Source organism: Oreochromis aureus, linkage group 7 (genome assembly GCF_013358895.1).
Source record: "Oreochromis aureus strain Israel breed Guangdong linkage group 7, ZZ_aureus, whole genome shotgun sequence".
Lineage (NCBI taxonomy): Eukaryota > Metazoa > Chordata > Actinopteri > Cichliformes > Cichlidae > Oreochromis > Oreochromis aureus.
In genome coordinates, this window is record NC_052948.1 from 26467525 (window position 1) to 26483758 (window position 16234).

The window sequence follows — 16234 nt, forward strand, 5'->3', positions numbered from 1 at the left end:
CTTGTATAGCGCTGTTCTACCCTCCACAAACAAACAAGTGAAAGCACTTTATACAACATGCCTCATTCACCATTTCATGCAAGCACTTTTTTTCTGCACTTAGGTGTTTTCTGTCTAACATTCACACTCCAATGAATGGACTGGAGATCAACTTGACGTTCAGTATCTTTTTAACTGTTTATTTAGCTGTATTTTTCACAAATGGAACAAACTTAGACACATTACCAGTTGGTCATACATATACTATCAATTCACTGATCAGCCTGTACATTTAAAGGGAAAAATGCATAAATATCAGTTGCTTAATTATTATTATTAGATAAGACAATCCATTCAAAAAGAAAGGTCCATCTTTCTTCCAAGTACAGTCTATGTTGTCTTTGTTACCTCCTCCAAATAAGGCAAAATGACTGGGCAACTCTTAAATATATGGTGGTCTGCCAGCTGTTCTCCACACTTCTGCCAACACAAACCATTTGTCATTTTTCCAGCAAAATTCTCTCCAGGAGTCTGAACTGGTAGAAGTCAGCTGCATTAGATACATATTCTGCCAATCATCCTCTGGTATGGAACCTTTCTCCCAGTTAGATTTTGAAAGTTTTTATTTATTTATTTTTTTATTGTTTAGATAGTTGAATATAGTCTTCACACAACTTTCTTATTTCTTTTGGTTTTATCCATGTCAGTAAATACGTCAATTATATCGGAGTCCTTTGTATTTCTAAATGTTTTTATCTTATCATTAAAATAGTCTCTAACCTAAAAGTACTTAAAAAAGTAAATGTTACCATTAGTTTCCTGGATTTTATGAAAGTTATACAGCTCTCATCTTATACGACCTGACAGGAGGAGGTAATAATGATTTTGTTCCAATATTTAAAGCTCCCATTGATTGTGTCTGCTGTGAAATTTGGGTCAGATGTGATCCATTTTAATATTCTAGGATGTTTTTCCAGTAGTGGTGATTTACACTCGTTAACCCAAATTCTGAGTGGTACCTTAGACCATTGGTTTAGGGTCTCAGCATGCTGTCGATATAACATTTTGCTTCCCAGAAGAGATTGTAATGAAATGTAAAATTTACTATGTTCTCCCATTTTGCAAAATATCTGGGATTGCAGCAGCATGCTAGGGATCTTAGTTGGACAGCTAAAAATTGGATAGACATGGCAGTGACATTTTACCTGTTTCTTTAGGAAGTTGTAATAATTTAAATTGAATTCTTGGCTGTCTGCCCGAACACATATAAATCTAGAAAATCACTTGCTCCTTTCAATAAATTATTTCTATGTAAATATAATATTTTTTTTTTTATTATTTCAATTCTATTATGCATTTCTAAGGCAAACCTGCTCATATCTGCCTTGGTATGTTTAGTTAAAACTGTGTTAGTAATGCTCTATAAATGTTAAATGTTAAATAAATGTTCTATAAAAATGTTCTATATATGTCGATATTAATAGCAATAATATTATTAGCAATGAATTGAAAGTATTGGTATTAGTCAAAATAAATTTTGGTAAACTGCAACAATAGCAGGCGTTCTTGTTTTAACGTGGTGTGACCAGCAGAGGGCAGGAGCACATAGATTATCAGTCATCACAGCTAAAACCGCAGCTGAGGAAGAAGGTCAGCGTCTTGTACAGAAGGTGTGGATGTTTGGTTCCTGGGTACCTGTGTGTGGTTTTCAGCAAACGAGCCCCTGCATAAGCCTGGTAAGGACCTCCGATCACACGGACTGTAGCTAGCCTGTGAGCAGTAACTCTCCGTGACCGTGGCTTGTTAGTGTTAGCTGCTCGGTAATGTGGATGCACTCGCTGCTGAGGGGAGATGTCTCTTCATCATGCTCCGTTAACTCGTTTCTCGGTGTGTTTATTGCCCGGTGACATCGCGATTACAGCATTATTCACTGTTTTATCGATGGGGTGGTTTTGCTCGTTACCTTGCTGGTTTGTGTAACCGAGCCAGTTAAACACGGGTTAAACTTTGGGGGTTTCCCATCTGAACTAGGCTCCGTGTCTTCCTTCGGAGCAGCTTTCACTTGGCCCAGTGTTAGCTTGTGTGAGCTACAGCTGCGTTTCTCTGCTCTGACTTGCTGAAGTCACAATAACACGTGACTGACCCTTGTTGCTTTGGATTTTTTTCTGTTTATTCGGCTAAAGTTAAAGGGACATTTCTCAGATGTAATGTTTTGGGTTATTTGGTGCTAAAGCAGCTGCTGGCTGTGTGCTCGGGAGTTCTCGTTTTAGCCCAAACTTCTTTGATTGGCAGGTCGGCAGCGTGGCAGAGCGCGCGGCACCTCCTCTCTCCACGTTGGCGTCTTCAACGAGTTTTCCTGTTTACACTGAGGGCTAGTCCTGTGCCCCAGCTGTCTAAAACACATCCTGTTTACAGTGAAGAACCTATCACACAGATCTAAGTCCCGGTGCACTGTGTGGCAGTGCTACAAATCCGATAAAAGGCTGTTTTAATGTGGAGGATGTAGGGTCCCCAAATAACAGTGCATACTCCCTGTGGAGCTCCCTGTTATTTTACACACGTGGAAAACTGCACCAGAAACCTGATGAACCAAACTGGTGCTCACAGATCAGTGGATATATTGTTGGCGTTTGTCACAAATATCATGCCTGTGTGTTATTCAGTAATGGCTTCTGCTTTTAAAATGCAGTCTAGTTTGTTTTTAGTTATTTTTTCCTAAGAAGCACAAGGTGCTCCACCTGAGTGGAGGAGAGCAGAGGCCTTACATGTGGACATCAGACTCCACTCATCCCACTCAGCCTGTGCAGAATACAGCCAGGAAATATATGACATCAGACCTCATTAAAGAGCATTGTGCTGTCTACTCGTGTTTTAGAAGTGATTTTGATATATTTTATTCTTTACTTTTAGGGTCTTTAAGGTCAGTTTCAGACAAAACTTGCTGGCTGTTTCTGGGTCTCACTCACTCCCATCTGTTTTCACTGGCTGACTCCAGGATGTGATTTCTGTGACTGCAGGCTTATCGCAATCTTTTGATTTATCTCTAACTTAATTTCTTAAGGTAGTCTAGGTGCTGAGTGGGAGCAGATATTGTAGTAGAATTTATAGACAAAGTCTTATAAGTGGTACATTTCAGTGCAATCAGCTACAGCTCTTTAGGTTTGCAAAACACTGAAGTGTTCCCTTTAAAATAAATAGACTTGAAGTTTAGTTGTCAAAAAAAAAAAAAAATCGTGTCCTTACCTTCTTTATACGTGAATATTAGCTACAACATATGGAGAAAATTTCAAAACAAATTCATTAATTTTTGCCTGATTGCATTTATGACTCCTACAGTAATTTACACCGATTATTACCATTAGCTTCGACAATCAAAATAAATACAGTAACCTGTGGTTAAAGTAAAATTCTCTTATACGACTTGAAGATATGACTTGAAGCACCAGCAGCCTCTCTTCGGCGATGCAAACGTACAGATTGTGTGTCTGGGACTGTGCTCTCAGCCCCCTACTGTACACCTATGATTGTACACCAATCCACCCAACCAGCATCATCAAAGTATGCCAATGAAAACACTGTGGTTGGATTCATCTGTGACTGTGATGAGACAGTGGACAGTGTTCGCCCCCCTTCCTGGTTTCCTATTTTTTTTGTATGTCAGTCACACTTAAATGTTTCAGATCATCAAACAAATTAAAATATTGGACAAATATAACCTGATTAGACCTGATTACTGCCACAATCACTTAAATAGGACCTGCCTGACAAAGTAGAGTAGACCAAAAAAATCCTCAAAAGCCCGACATCATGCTGCGATCCAAGGAAATGCAGGAACAGATGAGACACAAAGTAATTGAGATCTCTCAGTCTGGAAAAGGTTATAGAGCCATTTCTGAAGCTGTGGGACTCCAGCGAACCACAATGCAGCGTTAGACATTGTTAGGGTGGCCAGTAGTTGTAGTTATGGTACTAAGGCTTTGGAAGAAGACACTAGCTGGATGGATCTTTCCTGACTGAGCCTTTGCACAGCCAACGAAGCTGCTCACTTCACTTGAATGTAAAGGCGCAACTGCGTCACTGTATTTCAGTATAGAAAACCATTTCAGAGATTCTGACACTTCATGTGGAGTTTAATTTCGTTCGGGCTTCTTCATTTGAAAGTGAAATACATGCAGTAATTGTTGTTGCCATTAACACTCCAGTATAAGCAGCTCTGTGCTTCTGTAACTTGAGCCTGGAGTCTAATTAAACTCATAATTGATAACGGCGATTATGACTCGTACTACTGCCTCCAGAGCACTACTTGAGATGTGCATTGTTTTGACACTAGATGGTAGTCATTCCTCACATTTGGGTGGGCTAACTGCTCTTTACTGTTGTACAGGTGAAGAGGCTTGAATGGCGTGCTTCAGGAAATCTGCCTTACTGAACTACAAATCCCAAGCTTTAGCCTGGATCATGTAGAACATTGTAAAAAAGTTGTAGTTTCCACAGTACTGTTTAATTTGAACCAAATCATTAGTAATATCCTTCAACTTTGACTCTGCTGGTCTTGATAGGGCCTTAAATGTCTTATTAAATGAGAGTATCTGTATATTTTTAACCAGTGGAATTATTGTAGCTATATTTTAATATCTGGCTGAAATGCCCACTAAATGTTATGTGTGTTACTTGTTTGAGTGAAACATGGTAAGAAAATATAAGACTCCATCAAAAGGTTAAAGATGAAATGATCCAACCAATATGAATAAATGCTGTCATCCTAAATGTTAAGTACAGCTGTAATTGCGGTTTTACATGTTTCTGCTTAAGGACCATCTCTGTTTACTAGAATAAGACGTCTGGAGGCAGAAAATCTATAAGGACACGGTTTATCGACCCCGTCTGTCAGGCTGCTTCTGATTCTTGCTCGTGTTTGTCTTTGTAGGTCCAACCAGAAACTGACTTCACCTCCTCCTGGTTTCCCCTCCTTCATTTCATTGTTTGTACAAGTTGACTGTGTGAACTTCATTGTACCCGGTGTGTGTGTGCATATGGATGTGCCTGTGTCTATGTGAGCGTGTGTCTGTCTCGTTCCCTCCCAGCCCACCATGTCCCTGTATTCCTCAAAGCTCCAGTTGAGCGTATCACTGTGTCTTCTCCTCCTCCTCCTCCTCCCCTGTTTGCTTCTGCGCCCTACGTACTCCTCCACCACAAGACCAAATGGGGACAACCTCTTCTCAAAACCCAGAGCTAATTGCTCCAATGGATGTAAGTATGTGGCAGGAGTCGCTCTTAAAGGTTCTCTGTGTAAGAATGTGGAGCTTTTTTAAAATCTGTTTTCATGGGCAGTGAGTGAACAGCTTGTGACATAACTAAAAAAAGAAAAAGATGAGACCCGCTGTGGACACCGAACTTTGTTAAGACAATAACTTGAAGATTAGGCAACGTAGGATTTTCATTTTGATGCCATTGGTGAATCTACTAACACTGGCAGCTGCAAGTATTATTCAATGTTGTGACACTCATACTCACAATATTGGCATGAATGTAGTCTATATGTCATTTGTCGTGGATGCCAGGTTGATAAAGTGTACAAAATAAGCATTGTATGTGTGGTTAGTAAGATTCACTGGACTCATCTCTGTGCTTGGCCTGCTGGACCTCAGTGCAGTGTTTGATACTGTTGACTGTAATATTTGATTACAGCGATTAGAGCATGCAGTAAGTATTACAGGTACTGCGCTGCAGTGGTTTGAATCATATCTAATAGACTCCAACTTTATCTATCCATGAAGGCAGATAACACACACCAGTTAAACCACAGGAATGTCTTAAAGACATAATAATCTCTAATTTCCTGCTTCTAAATTCAGATAAAACTGAGTTTGTTGTACTTTGGATTAAAAGTAATAGAAATATGGGCTCCAACTAGTCCTGTCTCAGAGTGACTCTGAAAAACTAGTTCATGCATTTATTACTTCTAGGCTGGACTACTGTGATTCATTATTATTAGGATGTCCTAAAAACTCCCTGAAAAGCCTTCAGTTGATCCAAAATCCTGTGGTGAGATTACTGACAGGGACTAGAAAGAGAGAGCATATTTCTCCTGTATTTTCTTCCCTTCATTGGCTCCCTGTTAGATTCAGCTTTGAATTCAAAATCCTGCTCCTCACATACTTGAATAATCAGGCCTTATCTTATCTTAATAACCTTTTAGTACCATATCACCCATTAGAGCACTTCGCTCTCAGACTACAGGCTTATTTGTTCGTAGAGTATTTAAAAGTAGAATGGGAGGCAGAGCCTTCAGCTTTCAGGCCCCTCTTCTGTGGAACCAGCTTCCCACTTGGATTCGGGTGACAGACACTATCTCTACTTTTAAGATTAGGCCTAAAACTTTGCTTTTTGATAAAGCATATAGTTGGGGCTGGATCCAGTTATGCTGCATTAGGTTTAAGTTGCTGGGGGATTCCCATGATGCATTGAGTGTTTCTTCTTCCTGAACCTGGTTCTGCTGGAGGTTTCTTCCTGTTAAAAGGGAGTTTTTCCTTCCTGCTGTTGCCAAAGCACTTGTGCGTAGGCTGTTACATGATTGTTGGAGTTTTCTCGGTTTTATTTGCCTTATTGTAGGGTCTAACCTTACAACTGTTGTTGTGATTTGGCGTTATGTAAATAAAATTGAATTGAATGTGAATTAAATTGAACAAAATGAGCACTTCATGTAGCTCTAGGCATGATTCATCAATTAATCTTTCTTGGGAATGTGAAAGAAACCATAAGAGGTGAGATCAAGTCCACAAAAAACAAAGACTGCTTGATTTCAATTTGGCCGATCTCTCATTCAAAGTCATTTTCTTGGCCAAGTTCAGATGGCTGGCAGCATGTTATTTTAAAGTCCCACTGTGCACATGCCAACTTGTGTTTTAAAGCGACCTGTATTTTGTGTGGATGATTATTACTGATGAGGATAGCTGGGGTATCAATTAGAGATGGCACGATACCACTTTTTTATGTCCGATACCGATACCGATATCATAAATTTGGATATCTGCCGATACCGATATTAATCCGATATAGTGTGTTTTTTAATCAATAAAACTGTTTTTTTAATATCTTGCTGCGTTTTGTATAAGGTCATACTCAAGTTTAAATAAACAACAACACTAAAGCTATTCTGTTATACCTGTATGTAAAAAAATACACTGCACCCAAAATATTTCATAGTTCAGCAATACTGATCAATCTAATAAACTTAAACCTACACATTCCTCCCTATTCTGGTATTTTAAAGAGTACTTAGCAGAAATATTAAGCAACCTAACTAATAGGGTTGCAAACTCCCAGCAAAAAAAAAAAAAGAAAGGGAACCACCCTCCACCTCATGATGCTTAATCGACGTAATCAACTTAAATTTGATGCAGTATGAAAAAAAAAAAATGCACAGAAATAAATTATTTTCAAGAATAATTAAATGGATTCAACATCTTTCTTCTACAGAATTGCAGACTGCACAGATGGTATGTTCCCAAAGGAAAAAGTACTATAGCTTACTAGGGTATATTAGACTTAACAGTTACTATATACAGTAATGGACTTCTATACATTTTACATCAGATTAAAACTTTGGGTGTAAGATTCAGATAATTATTTATTAAAAGCTAGACATTTTAAATGAGAATAAGAAAGAAAAGTATGTCTTTGTGCCCCCTTTTCCCTGTTAATACCCTATCGGCCCCCCTGGCTAAACTTTGCTAGATCCGCCCCTGCACAGTTACCAGCCGTCAGCTACATAGAAAAGGATCCTGGTGTAGAAAGTAATATTAAATAAATTCTAACAACAGCTTATCAAGCTTAAACGTGCTGCTGTTGTTCAGCCGCTGGTTTCCTCTTTCTGGTGCAAAGTGGGCCAAAAACAAAGAAGAGAGACGGACTCGCGACAGAAAAGCCGATCAGCTGATCATTAAGCAGTTTCATGAAGTAGCGGCAGGAGAGGGAGGGAGAGAGAGAGGCAGTCGCTCCATATATCGGTTGTTAAGCTTAAGGTAGGTACGCTTTACAAACATTCAGAGATGAACTTACACACTTGCTTTACTTCTCTCTGGGATAACTTCCTCGGAGATGAAATGCTGGATTGCTAGCGAGGCTACAAATACACACAGCCGCTCTATCACTGAGCACACTGCTCCAACGTGCTACGGTTATGGGGCAAGTTACGCCGTGTCGCAAGTTTTGTGAGATGCTTTTTTTGATATTTAATGGATCGGATTACATTTTTTATTTCTCTCCGATATCCGATCCAGTAATTTACGTCAGTATCGGACCGATACCGATACCTAATATCGGATGGGTCCATCTCTAGTATCAATAGCCTCAAATTGAAATAACTTGATTTCAACAAAATTTACTATTAAGATATTTATGACAGTGTTGGGGAAAATGCTGAACACCATTTTATCAGTGATTGCAGCTTACAGTATCACATGGTTCAGTAGTGGCACAGAATAATGAAATGAGAGCACAAAAGTAACCTAGAGGGTATTTTGCCTGGAAACTTTAAGTAAAGTTTACCAATAACAGAAATAGCTGAACTTTGTAACTCTTCAATATTTTCTATACGGGTTGACCTTTTCAGCCAGCTGCACCATATAACAGTAATTTCCATGAACCGTTAGAGTGTAACAGTTCACGCCAGCGTTGCTTTGAGTCATTTGTTTACTGTTGGGTTGGACATCCCCGTCTGAAAGCATCGCCTCCTGGTATGCCTTCATAACCTAGCTGTACTCTTTGGCTTTTCCCAAATAATGAAGCGACTCGGGCAGTGAATGTACTACACTTCTACTCTAATCTCTTTTTAGTAGGATGCCTGACTCCAATGAGCTAATGTAGCTGTCATAGCACACAGGTTTAACTACTTTGAAAACTACTTTAATCTGTTTCCTTGTCAAAGCGATCGGCTGTACATGTTTGCTTTGGACGAGTTCCATGCCGGATGCCTTCCCACCAGTGACCTTTCATTTGCCAAGCTAATGTTTAATCTCCTACATTACTGATCCATCTTACTTCCTGCTTCACTAAAGGCATGAAAATTGATGTTTTTAATTTTGTCTGATTGTTTTTGTCTACAATTTTGACTTAGATGGTGATCATAAACATTTTTTAAAATCAGTTATCAGTGTAACTTCAGAGTTACCAAACTTTTTTTGGTTGCAAGGGTATCTCGATCTTGAAGATAACACGGCTCTTTGGCCATTTACAGGGTTAAAATTCTTTGAAAGAAACAAACTGATGCTCTGCAAATATATGAATGAAATATAAATGTATGTTTGGCTTGTAGCGAATGTTTGTTTCACTAGTTTGTGCTAACTAGATTTTGTTGTTCCCAGGTGCTACTAATACAACAACAAAGACCTCTTTGGATGGTGTGAAAACAAGTCCTCCACCGAAGACTTTGGTCTCTGCCTTAAACCCTAATAACGCTTCAGATGCCGTCATACCGACCAACTCTAGTAGCAAGGTTAATAACAGTCTGCAACTAAATGCAAGCACTCAGTCCTTCCTGAAATCGGCATCCCCCAACCACACCACAGTCAGCCACAACAGACTTAGTGACTCTGTAACATCAGTGAACAAAAATGAACAAACTACAGAAGGAGCCCTTTCTTCCACACCTTCAGCATCCTTTGAGCAGCCATCGTCACAGGAGCATCTCAAATCACCAGAGGCATTTATCCCCACAGGCTTGCCTGCTCAGCGCCTGCATACTGGATCCACCACCAGCACTAGCAGTATAACAGCAACCACTTCAGAGTCTGTTAAGAATGTGGTCACTACACCTGTGAAATCTACAACCTCAGCACCAGCAACAACAACAAGAACAACAGTAGCCCCACAGTTGATGACAATAGCTCACACAAGTGTTGCTGTTACTGCTGTCCGTGGTTCAGACATTTCTTCATCGGCTGCCCTGCCACACCCCAGTATTGAGGTTGCACCAGTTCAGACATCATCTTTAACCACATCACGATCTGCTATAACTGTTGTCAGTACTCATGCCAATCAAAATAAATCTTTTGCCTCAGCTACGAGGGTCCCTGTGGTAGAAGAGGCGGGAGCTGTTCTGACCAAGCAGCTCGTCGATACGGCGTCTTTACTGGCTGTCCTGCTCTTTGGCCTGCTTTTCTTCTTGGTCACAGTGGCAGTGTTTGCCAAACAGGCCTACGACAGCTACAGGAGGAAGGACTACACGCAGGTCGACTATCTGATAAATGGCATGTACTCAGACTCTGGGGTATGAGACAGGAAGAGGATAATCATATTTCATGAAGCTTTTTCTTTCTTTGACTCGGAGCAGGAAAAACAAAACGAACTAAATGACAGACTAACTGAACGGTAAGATGGTGCTGTGAATTTACAGGATGGTTCAGTTAGTTCAGCACGAAATGGAAATGGATGATTCTGAGTACAGCTCACTGACGATAAAATGGTGATGCACACTGATCTGTTTTCTAGCAGCTCCTGTTTTTTTTGGGTTTTTTTTTTTTTTGGTGGGGGGATTTTATGTTATGTCAAAAATCAAACCCTATAGCTTACATTTGGTTCTGCTAGTGGCCCTGACAGGATTGGAATCAGTTACAGGTTGTTGGTCAGTCTGTCGGCTGGCTCAGTTGGGACGTTTCCAAAGCTCAGCAGATGACCTCTTCATCAGTTAATTTACTGCTGGTACGAAATGTCGAGATTATCTAAAAGTAGAGTTGTAAAAAAACCAAACCAGTAATTTATTGTTTTTTTGTTTTTTTTTTTTAAATTTGTAAACATTTTTTCCTAAGTGACATCTATATAAGGACCAAATAAGAATGTTATGCCCAACATATGATTCATTTCTTTGTGATTACCTTGATACTTATTTCATTTTTGAAAAAGTCAATTGACATACATCTCAGTGCCAAATAGGGTAACTGACAAAGAATAGCTCTGTGCTTAAGGCATTTAAAATATGTCATATTGCAAATTCTTTCTAATGTGGTTTATGAATTGGCCACAGTGATAATTCAGTTATTCAGTGCTTCATGCAGCAGTGCACAAAACAGTTTCTGCTTGACAGGTTTTGAAGTTCTTTCAATTCAGAAATGACTGTTTTAGACGGTATTTGTTTACATTTTTGGAATTTGGTGTTGCTGATTTGACCACAACAATAATAATTACTGTTATTATTATTTTTGCTCTTTACAATTAGATATATAACCTTGATAGTGAAGAAATGTTCATCAGATCTCAGTCACGTTTTGTAACCTTCCCATTCCAGCCCCTGTACACAGTGTTGCACTGTTTACTGCAAAGTAGATTATTTGTTTTGTTATTAATCCTCTACAGAAAAATGGGGTAAAAATGAATCACACATAGATCTAAGTGTATAAAATCACTCTTGCAACATTTGACAGAAATCTAATGTGACGTTGTAGCTCAAATTTGCCAAATATTTTGTGGTGGCATTACATTTCTCGGCCCTTCCCATCTTTAAGATGTCACATTTTCCACATGTTTTTAACTACAGCTGGCAGTGAATGATGCATACTTGTTGTAATTTCCAACCACAATGCTAGACTCAGACTCACTGTTGATGCTTTTCTAAAGTAATCATTATCAACATGGTGAATTACTGCAGCTCTGTCCTCACAGTTACAGGTGTGAGACACCTGGGTCTGTTGTAGTATTAGTCTTTTGTAGTCTTGGCCATCATTTCTATGAAAAAGAAAGAAGTAGCTGTTCGCTCACTGCAGAACTCCAGATTCCTCATTTATTACATCTAGGGATATTTCAAGCACACCTGCTTTTCATCAGACGGCGACACACCAGGCAGTGCCATCTGAAATCAGCTGCGAACAGTCACGTGACCACGGCAAATTGCAAATGCATCCAGTCAACAACCTTGTACAGGACAAAGAATTGATAAGTGAATAATTTGCTGAATAAAACCAGCAGATTAGAGAGAGAGAGATTATTAAATCCCAGCTGTGTGTACTTTGAGTTTGACCTCATGTGAAGTCGATGAAATAGTCTGGATACGCTTCTGGCTTGTTTGTAGTCTAGTGATGGAAATGGTCAGTAAAGCATCATTTTAGCTTCCATTAAAGATGGCAAAGCTAAAAATCAACTTGTATAAACCAGGATCTGATCAGCACAGACGGGTGAACTTGAACCAGCCTGTCTCAAACTTTATTCAAAGTAAATGAATATGTGGAAAACTTGTGGAAGCGTTGATGTTTTCTCAGAAAGACAGAAATTCTGCACAGGTGCTGCTGCCAGCTAATTACACTGCAAGATGTGTTTCCATTGCTCTGGTTAAGTTTCCATCAGATGTGGCCGCGTGTGTTGAAGCCTGATGTTGGTGGATCAGGGCCAGAGTGCACACTGTGGTGTCTGCTTTAGTTAACAGGCCAGAGAGAGACCACAGAGACATTTAAGTCATCAAGCTGAGGATTTTCCACCCACTGTCACTCTGTTAATGTCAGTTCACTTGTTCTGTTGTGTGAAAATTACATGCAGCACAGGCCACGCTCACAGAGCCTGTTTGGCTGGCAGCTCTTCCACTTGAAGGTCAGACAGACACACTAACACTGCTTCATGTTAAAACACACAGCTCCTGCTATGTTTACAGCTAGCATTAAAACTACTCTGCCCTCTGAGGAGGATGAAATCTGAGATTTTTGGAAACTAGCCAGTTTGGTTTGAAAAGTTCAGGATTGTGCAGGATCGCAGGCTGTGACAGTCAGAGGGTCGTATCCGTCACTGCTGACTCTCAGCAGCATATTCATCATGAATATCAAATTGCAGGTGTTGCTGCCCTTGTATAGCAGCCACTGTGCAGCTAAACTCTCCAGATTAGATTGAGGTTTGATTGAGAAACATGTCATTGTAGCCTCAATGTGTCTAGCTGCATGAAATGACTATGATAAACGCCTGTGTTTGACACATCAATTCATTTTATTAGTTTAAAGGCAAATTCTACCTTTATTACATATGCTACAGTTGTTACAAAACACAACATTGCAGTTTGTGAGAAACGGCAGTTATGCTCATACATTAGGTTGTCCAAGATGTTCTTAACTTAGCAGCTAACTCCCACTATGGATAAACCTACTAGACTATTGTAGCTGCTGCACGAGTTCAGCTAAAGCAGGGTTGCGGTTGAATAATCATTTTGTCTCAGTAAAAATGATTTGATTTGACCGATGATGCAGCTCATCGTGGAACTCAGCGATGCATTTAATATCAAGTCTTTTGAAGTGATGTTAGGGTTGAAGCATAACTCTCTTTGTATTATTAATGTCATGTGAGTGTTGCTGTAACGCCAACCCTTAGTCTGATTGTTCATTTTATGTAAACTTTTAGATTATAAATCTTAAAGTTAAACTAGGTCATCTCCAGCACGACATTTCATATTTTTGATAACCAGTAGGCTCTTCAAACTTTTTTTTTTTGTTGTTGGATAATATCAGATTTTATTTTAAGCAGGTTAAAATTCATAATAAGGTTTAGTGTCTAAACCTTTATAGTTCATATTTGAAACAGTATCATTTTTTCATGGCAGTTCCACGAACAACATTCTCTTTTTAGTAGTCAGACACTTTTCAGAAATCTTTATGAATTCTCCTTCACACTTTCCCTCGGCTCATGATGTTTTCCGTAGAGGTCAGTGAATAACAACCAGGAAAGATAAAGGATTTATTTAAGGACTGCAACCCATTAATGGCAGATTTTATAGTAAACAAACCTCACTATGCTAAATACTCAGATTTTCCAAATGTTAGAGGGTTCCTTTAAAAGTATTCAAAGTTCTCTTTTCCATGACATTTCATTAGCTTTCATTGCTACAGACGACATTTCAGCAGTGTTCCTTTGCACGTGTCTTCCAGTGAATCACAGGAACAAGGCCATACTAAATTGTTTATTTCTATTTTTTTAGATTCTCACAGTGAATGTATTGTTTTTAAATATACTGAGTATATATTGTCTTATTAACGCACTGTGTCTTTGCCTGTTCATATAACTGCTATGTTTAGTCCAATTTTCTTCTGGCTTACCTCACTGCTCTTTCCCATGCCTTTGTAAGAAGCAACATGAATGTTAAGCCATTTATTGAGTCATTTTCATTACATTTCAACATTCCTTCAAATGTGCACAATGTTTTACACTATTTGCCATAAAGAGAGAAAGCAGCAGATGTTTCATAAAGAATGAGATGGTGTAGGTCATGAAAATCATTCCTTCTACAACGATAAGTAAAAGCTCTGCCACATGAGGCTGGTCTCTTTCTATTACAGAAACTTTAGAGATCAGGTGCATTTCCATTTTACCATATAATCTACTTATTGTCTTGGTTTTAGACTGAGTTTCATCCTCCGGTCCTTTGCCGAGTGGTTCTCAGTGATTTAGCAGTGCGCTACAAAGGCGGTCCTTCATTGCCATACACTGATTTACTTTTGCCTTTTCTTGAGCACATTGTATTTGGTGTATTCTTCCAATAGAGTACACAGCTGATGGAACTTCACCAAATAATTCACTGAAGCACATCTTTGTGTGATAAAGCCAAGGGAAACATAAAGCCATGATCAGTTAGTGACTGAATGAGAGGGACCTTGAACTGTTCCACAACAGCATGGTGACCTTTCTGGGTTCATCTGAAACCTACACAGATTTCAAATGAAAATGTAATGTTGTATTTCTGCTGTAAATGCATTCAACCCTACCTGCCCCTGCTCGCGTTCGTCTTTGAGAGGAGACGACTCTCTTGTCTTGTGGCAATGCACTGATTGGGTCACAAGAGCTTGAGAGGGGATCAGTATGGCAGGCTGTTATCTTTGTTTTTCTCAAACAACCTTGTTTTTTTTGTTGTTGTTTTTTTTAATGATAATGTCTTCATCACATTGGTCTCACTTGGTTTTGAATTTATTTGCATATATATGATTTTGTTAATCATAAAAACCAAAGGTACAATTAAAAAAAACTGTAAAAGTTTGATGTGCAAATCTCAAAGCGGTTCTTAACTGCCTGTACACGCTCTGTGATTTCTCCTCATCAAATGATAGCTGATGCTTTTGAGACTGTTTCAGACAATGACAACCCGCTTTTGTTCTCCTCGACAATTGTCTAATTAGTTCAGAAAGCTTCCAGTTCCTAAATCTTGTCCCTTGCTTAAAGATACTGGAAAACTATATGAATGGCAATGCCCCTGCATAGGCAGCAGGAAAATCACTTGGCTCCACCTTAGAGTTTGCTGGTAGATATGGTTATTTTCCCATCAAAGGAGAGTTTGTATTAATGGCTATTTCTGCATGGTTTACAAAAACAGCCTTAGATTTTCTCAAAATTTAATCTTTCCTCATTTTTTCTGTGTTATTGAACAGAATTCTGTTTGGGTTGTCATTTCTTCCTTTTTTTTTTCCTGTAAGAATAATCATGTATCAAAAGTTTTATTATTATTTTTTAATTAAATGGCAAAATGAGAACTTGTTAATTCTAACCATGACCTCTCTAGGCTTCTGTATGCGTTTGGAATACTTTGATTTTTTTTTTCCTCTGATGGAGGAGAAAAAACCCATTTTTGTTTTGTTATCAGTATCACCCAAATTGCAACTTCATGAAAACATTTTGTAATGTTTATTTGAGGTGTATTTCCACTTTTCTGAGGTCACTGAAAAGTGACAAAGTCCTGACTTTTTGAAACAACATAATCTATAGTTGTTAGAGTGTCTGCAATGATGACATAAATGTCTTTTATGGCAGTCAGAATGTGGTTCATACTGTATCAAATTGTCTTGGATTGTGTCGTCGTGTCCATTAAGCGAGTGGATTTTTCCCCCCAAGTGAAGATGGTTTACTGATGTCAGTAATTTCATAGTTTTTCCATAGATCCTGGAACCAGTGTGGACTGTGTTAAAGGTAAACTTGTGTTTGCGGTGACTGATGTGCAGGATGTCATGAAACGCGACACCTGCCCTGTGCCAACCTGATGTTCTGATGCACTTTGAACAGAGATTTTTACTTTGCAGAAAATAAATGAAAAAAGAACCGAATTGATCGTGTTGGTGTTTGAATAAATCAATTTAATGTTTAATTCATAGGTGAAGTACAGTTGCAAGGTAGTACCATCATTTTACATGAAGGGAACATTCATTCGTCAAAGCAACAGTGCCAGGTTTATCTAGCAGTTCAGTTCATGTGGTGGGATTTCACATCAAGCTGCACCAGCCGAGCCTTGGGGATTCTGATAGAT

The 16234-nt window shown here is 39.0% G+C and overlaps 1 protein-coding gene across 1 annotated transcript; it reads left to right on the forward strand.

The window, feature by feature from the left end:
* The first annotated feature begins 1583 nt into the window (after positions 1 to 1583).
* On the forward strand, positions 1584 to 16034 carry wu:fa25f02 (uncharacterized protein C11orf24). The gene is made up of 3 exons (XM_039615311.1): positions 1584 to 1715; positions 5064 to 5229; positions 9345 to 16034. The coding sequence occupies exons 1-3, from the start codon at positions 1656 to 1658 to the stop codon at positions 10253 to 10255; spliced, it is 1137 nt and encodes a 378-aa protein (XP_039471245.1). The 5' UTR covers positions 1584 to 1655; the 3' UTR covers positions 10256 to 16034.
* The last annotated feature ends 200 nt before the right edge of the window (positions 16035 to 16234 follow it).

Excerpts from the sequence above, each read along its gene's own strand:
- wu:fa25f02 (XM_039615311.1), top strand. The coding sequence starts at position 1,656 with ATGTTTGGTTCCTGGGTACCTGTGTGTGGTTTTCAGCAAACGAGCCCC. Across the intron at positions 1,716-5,063 it reads CGAGCCCCTGCATAAGCCTG|CCCACCATGTCCCTGTATTC; the intron begins GTAAGGACCTCC and ends GTTCCCTCCCAG. Across the intron at positions 5,230-9,344 it reads AGCTAATTGCTCCAATGGAT|GTGCTACTAATACAACAACA; the intron begins GTAAGTATGTGG and ends TGTTGTTCCCAG.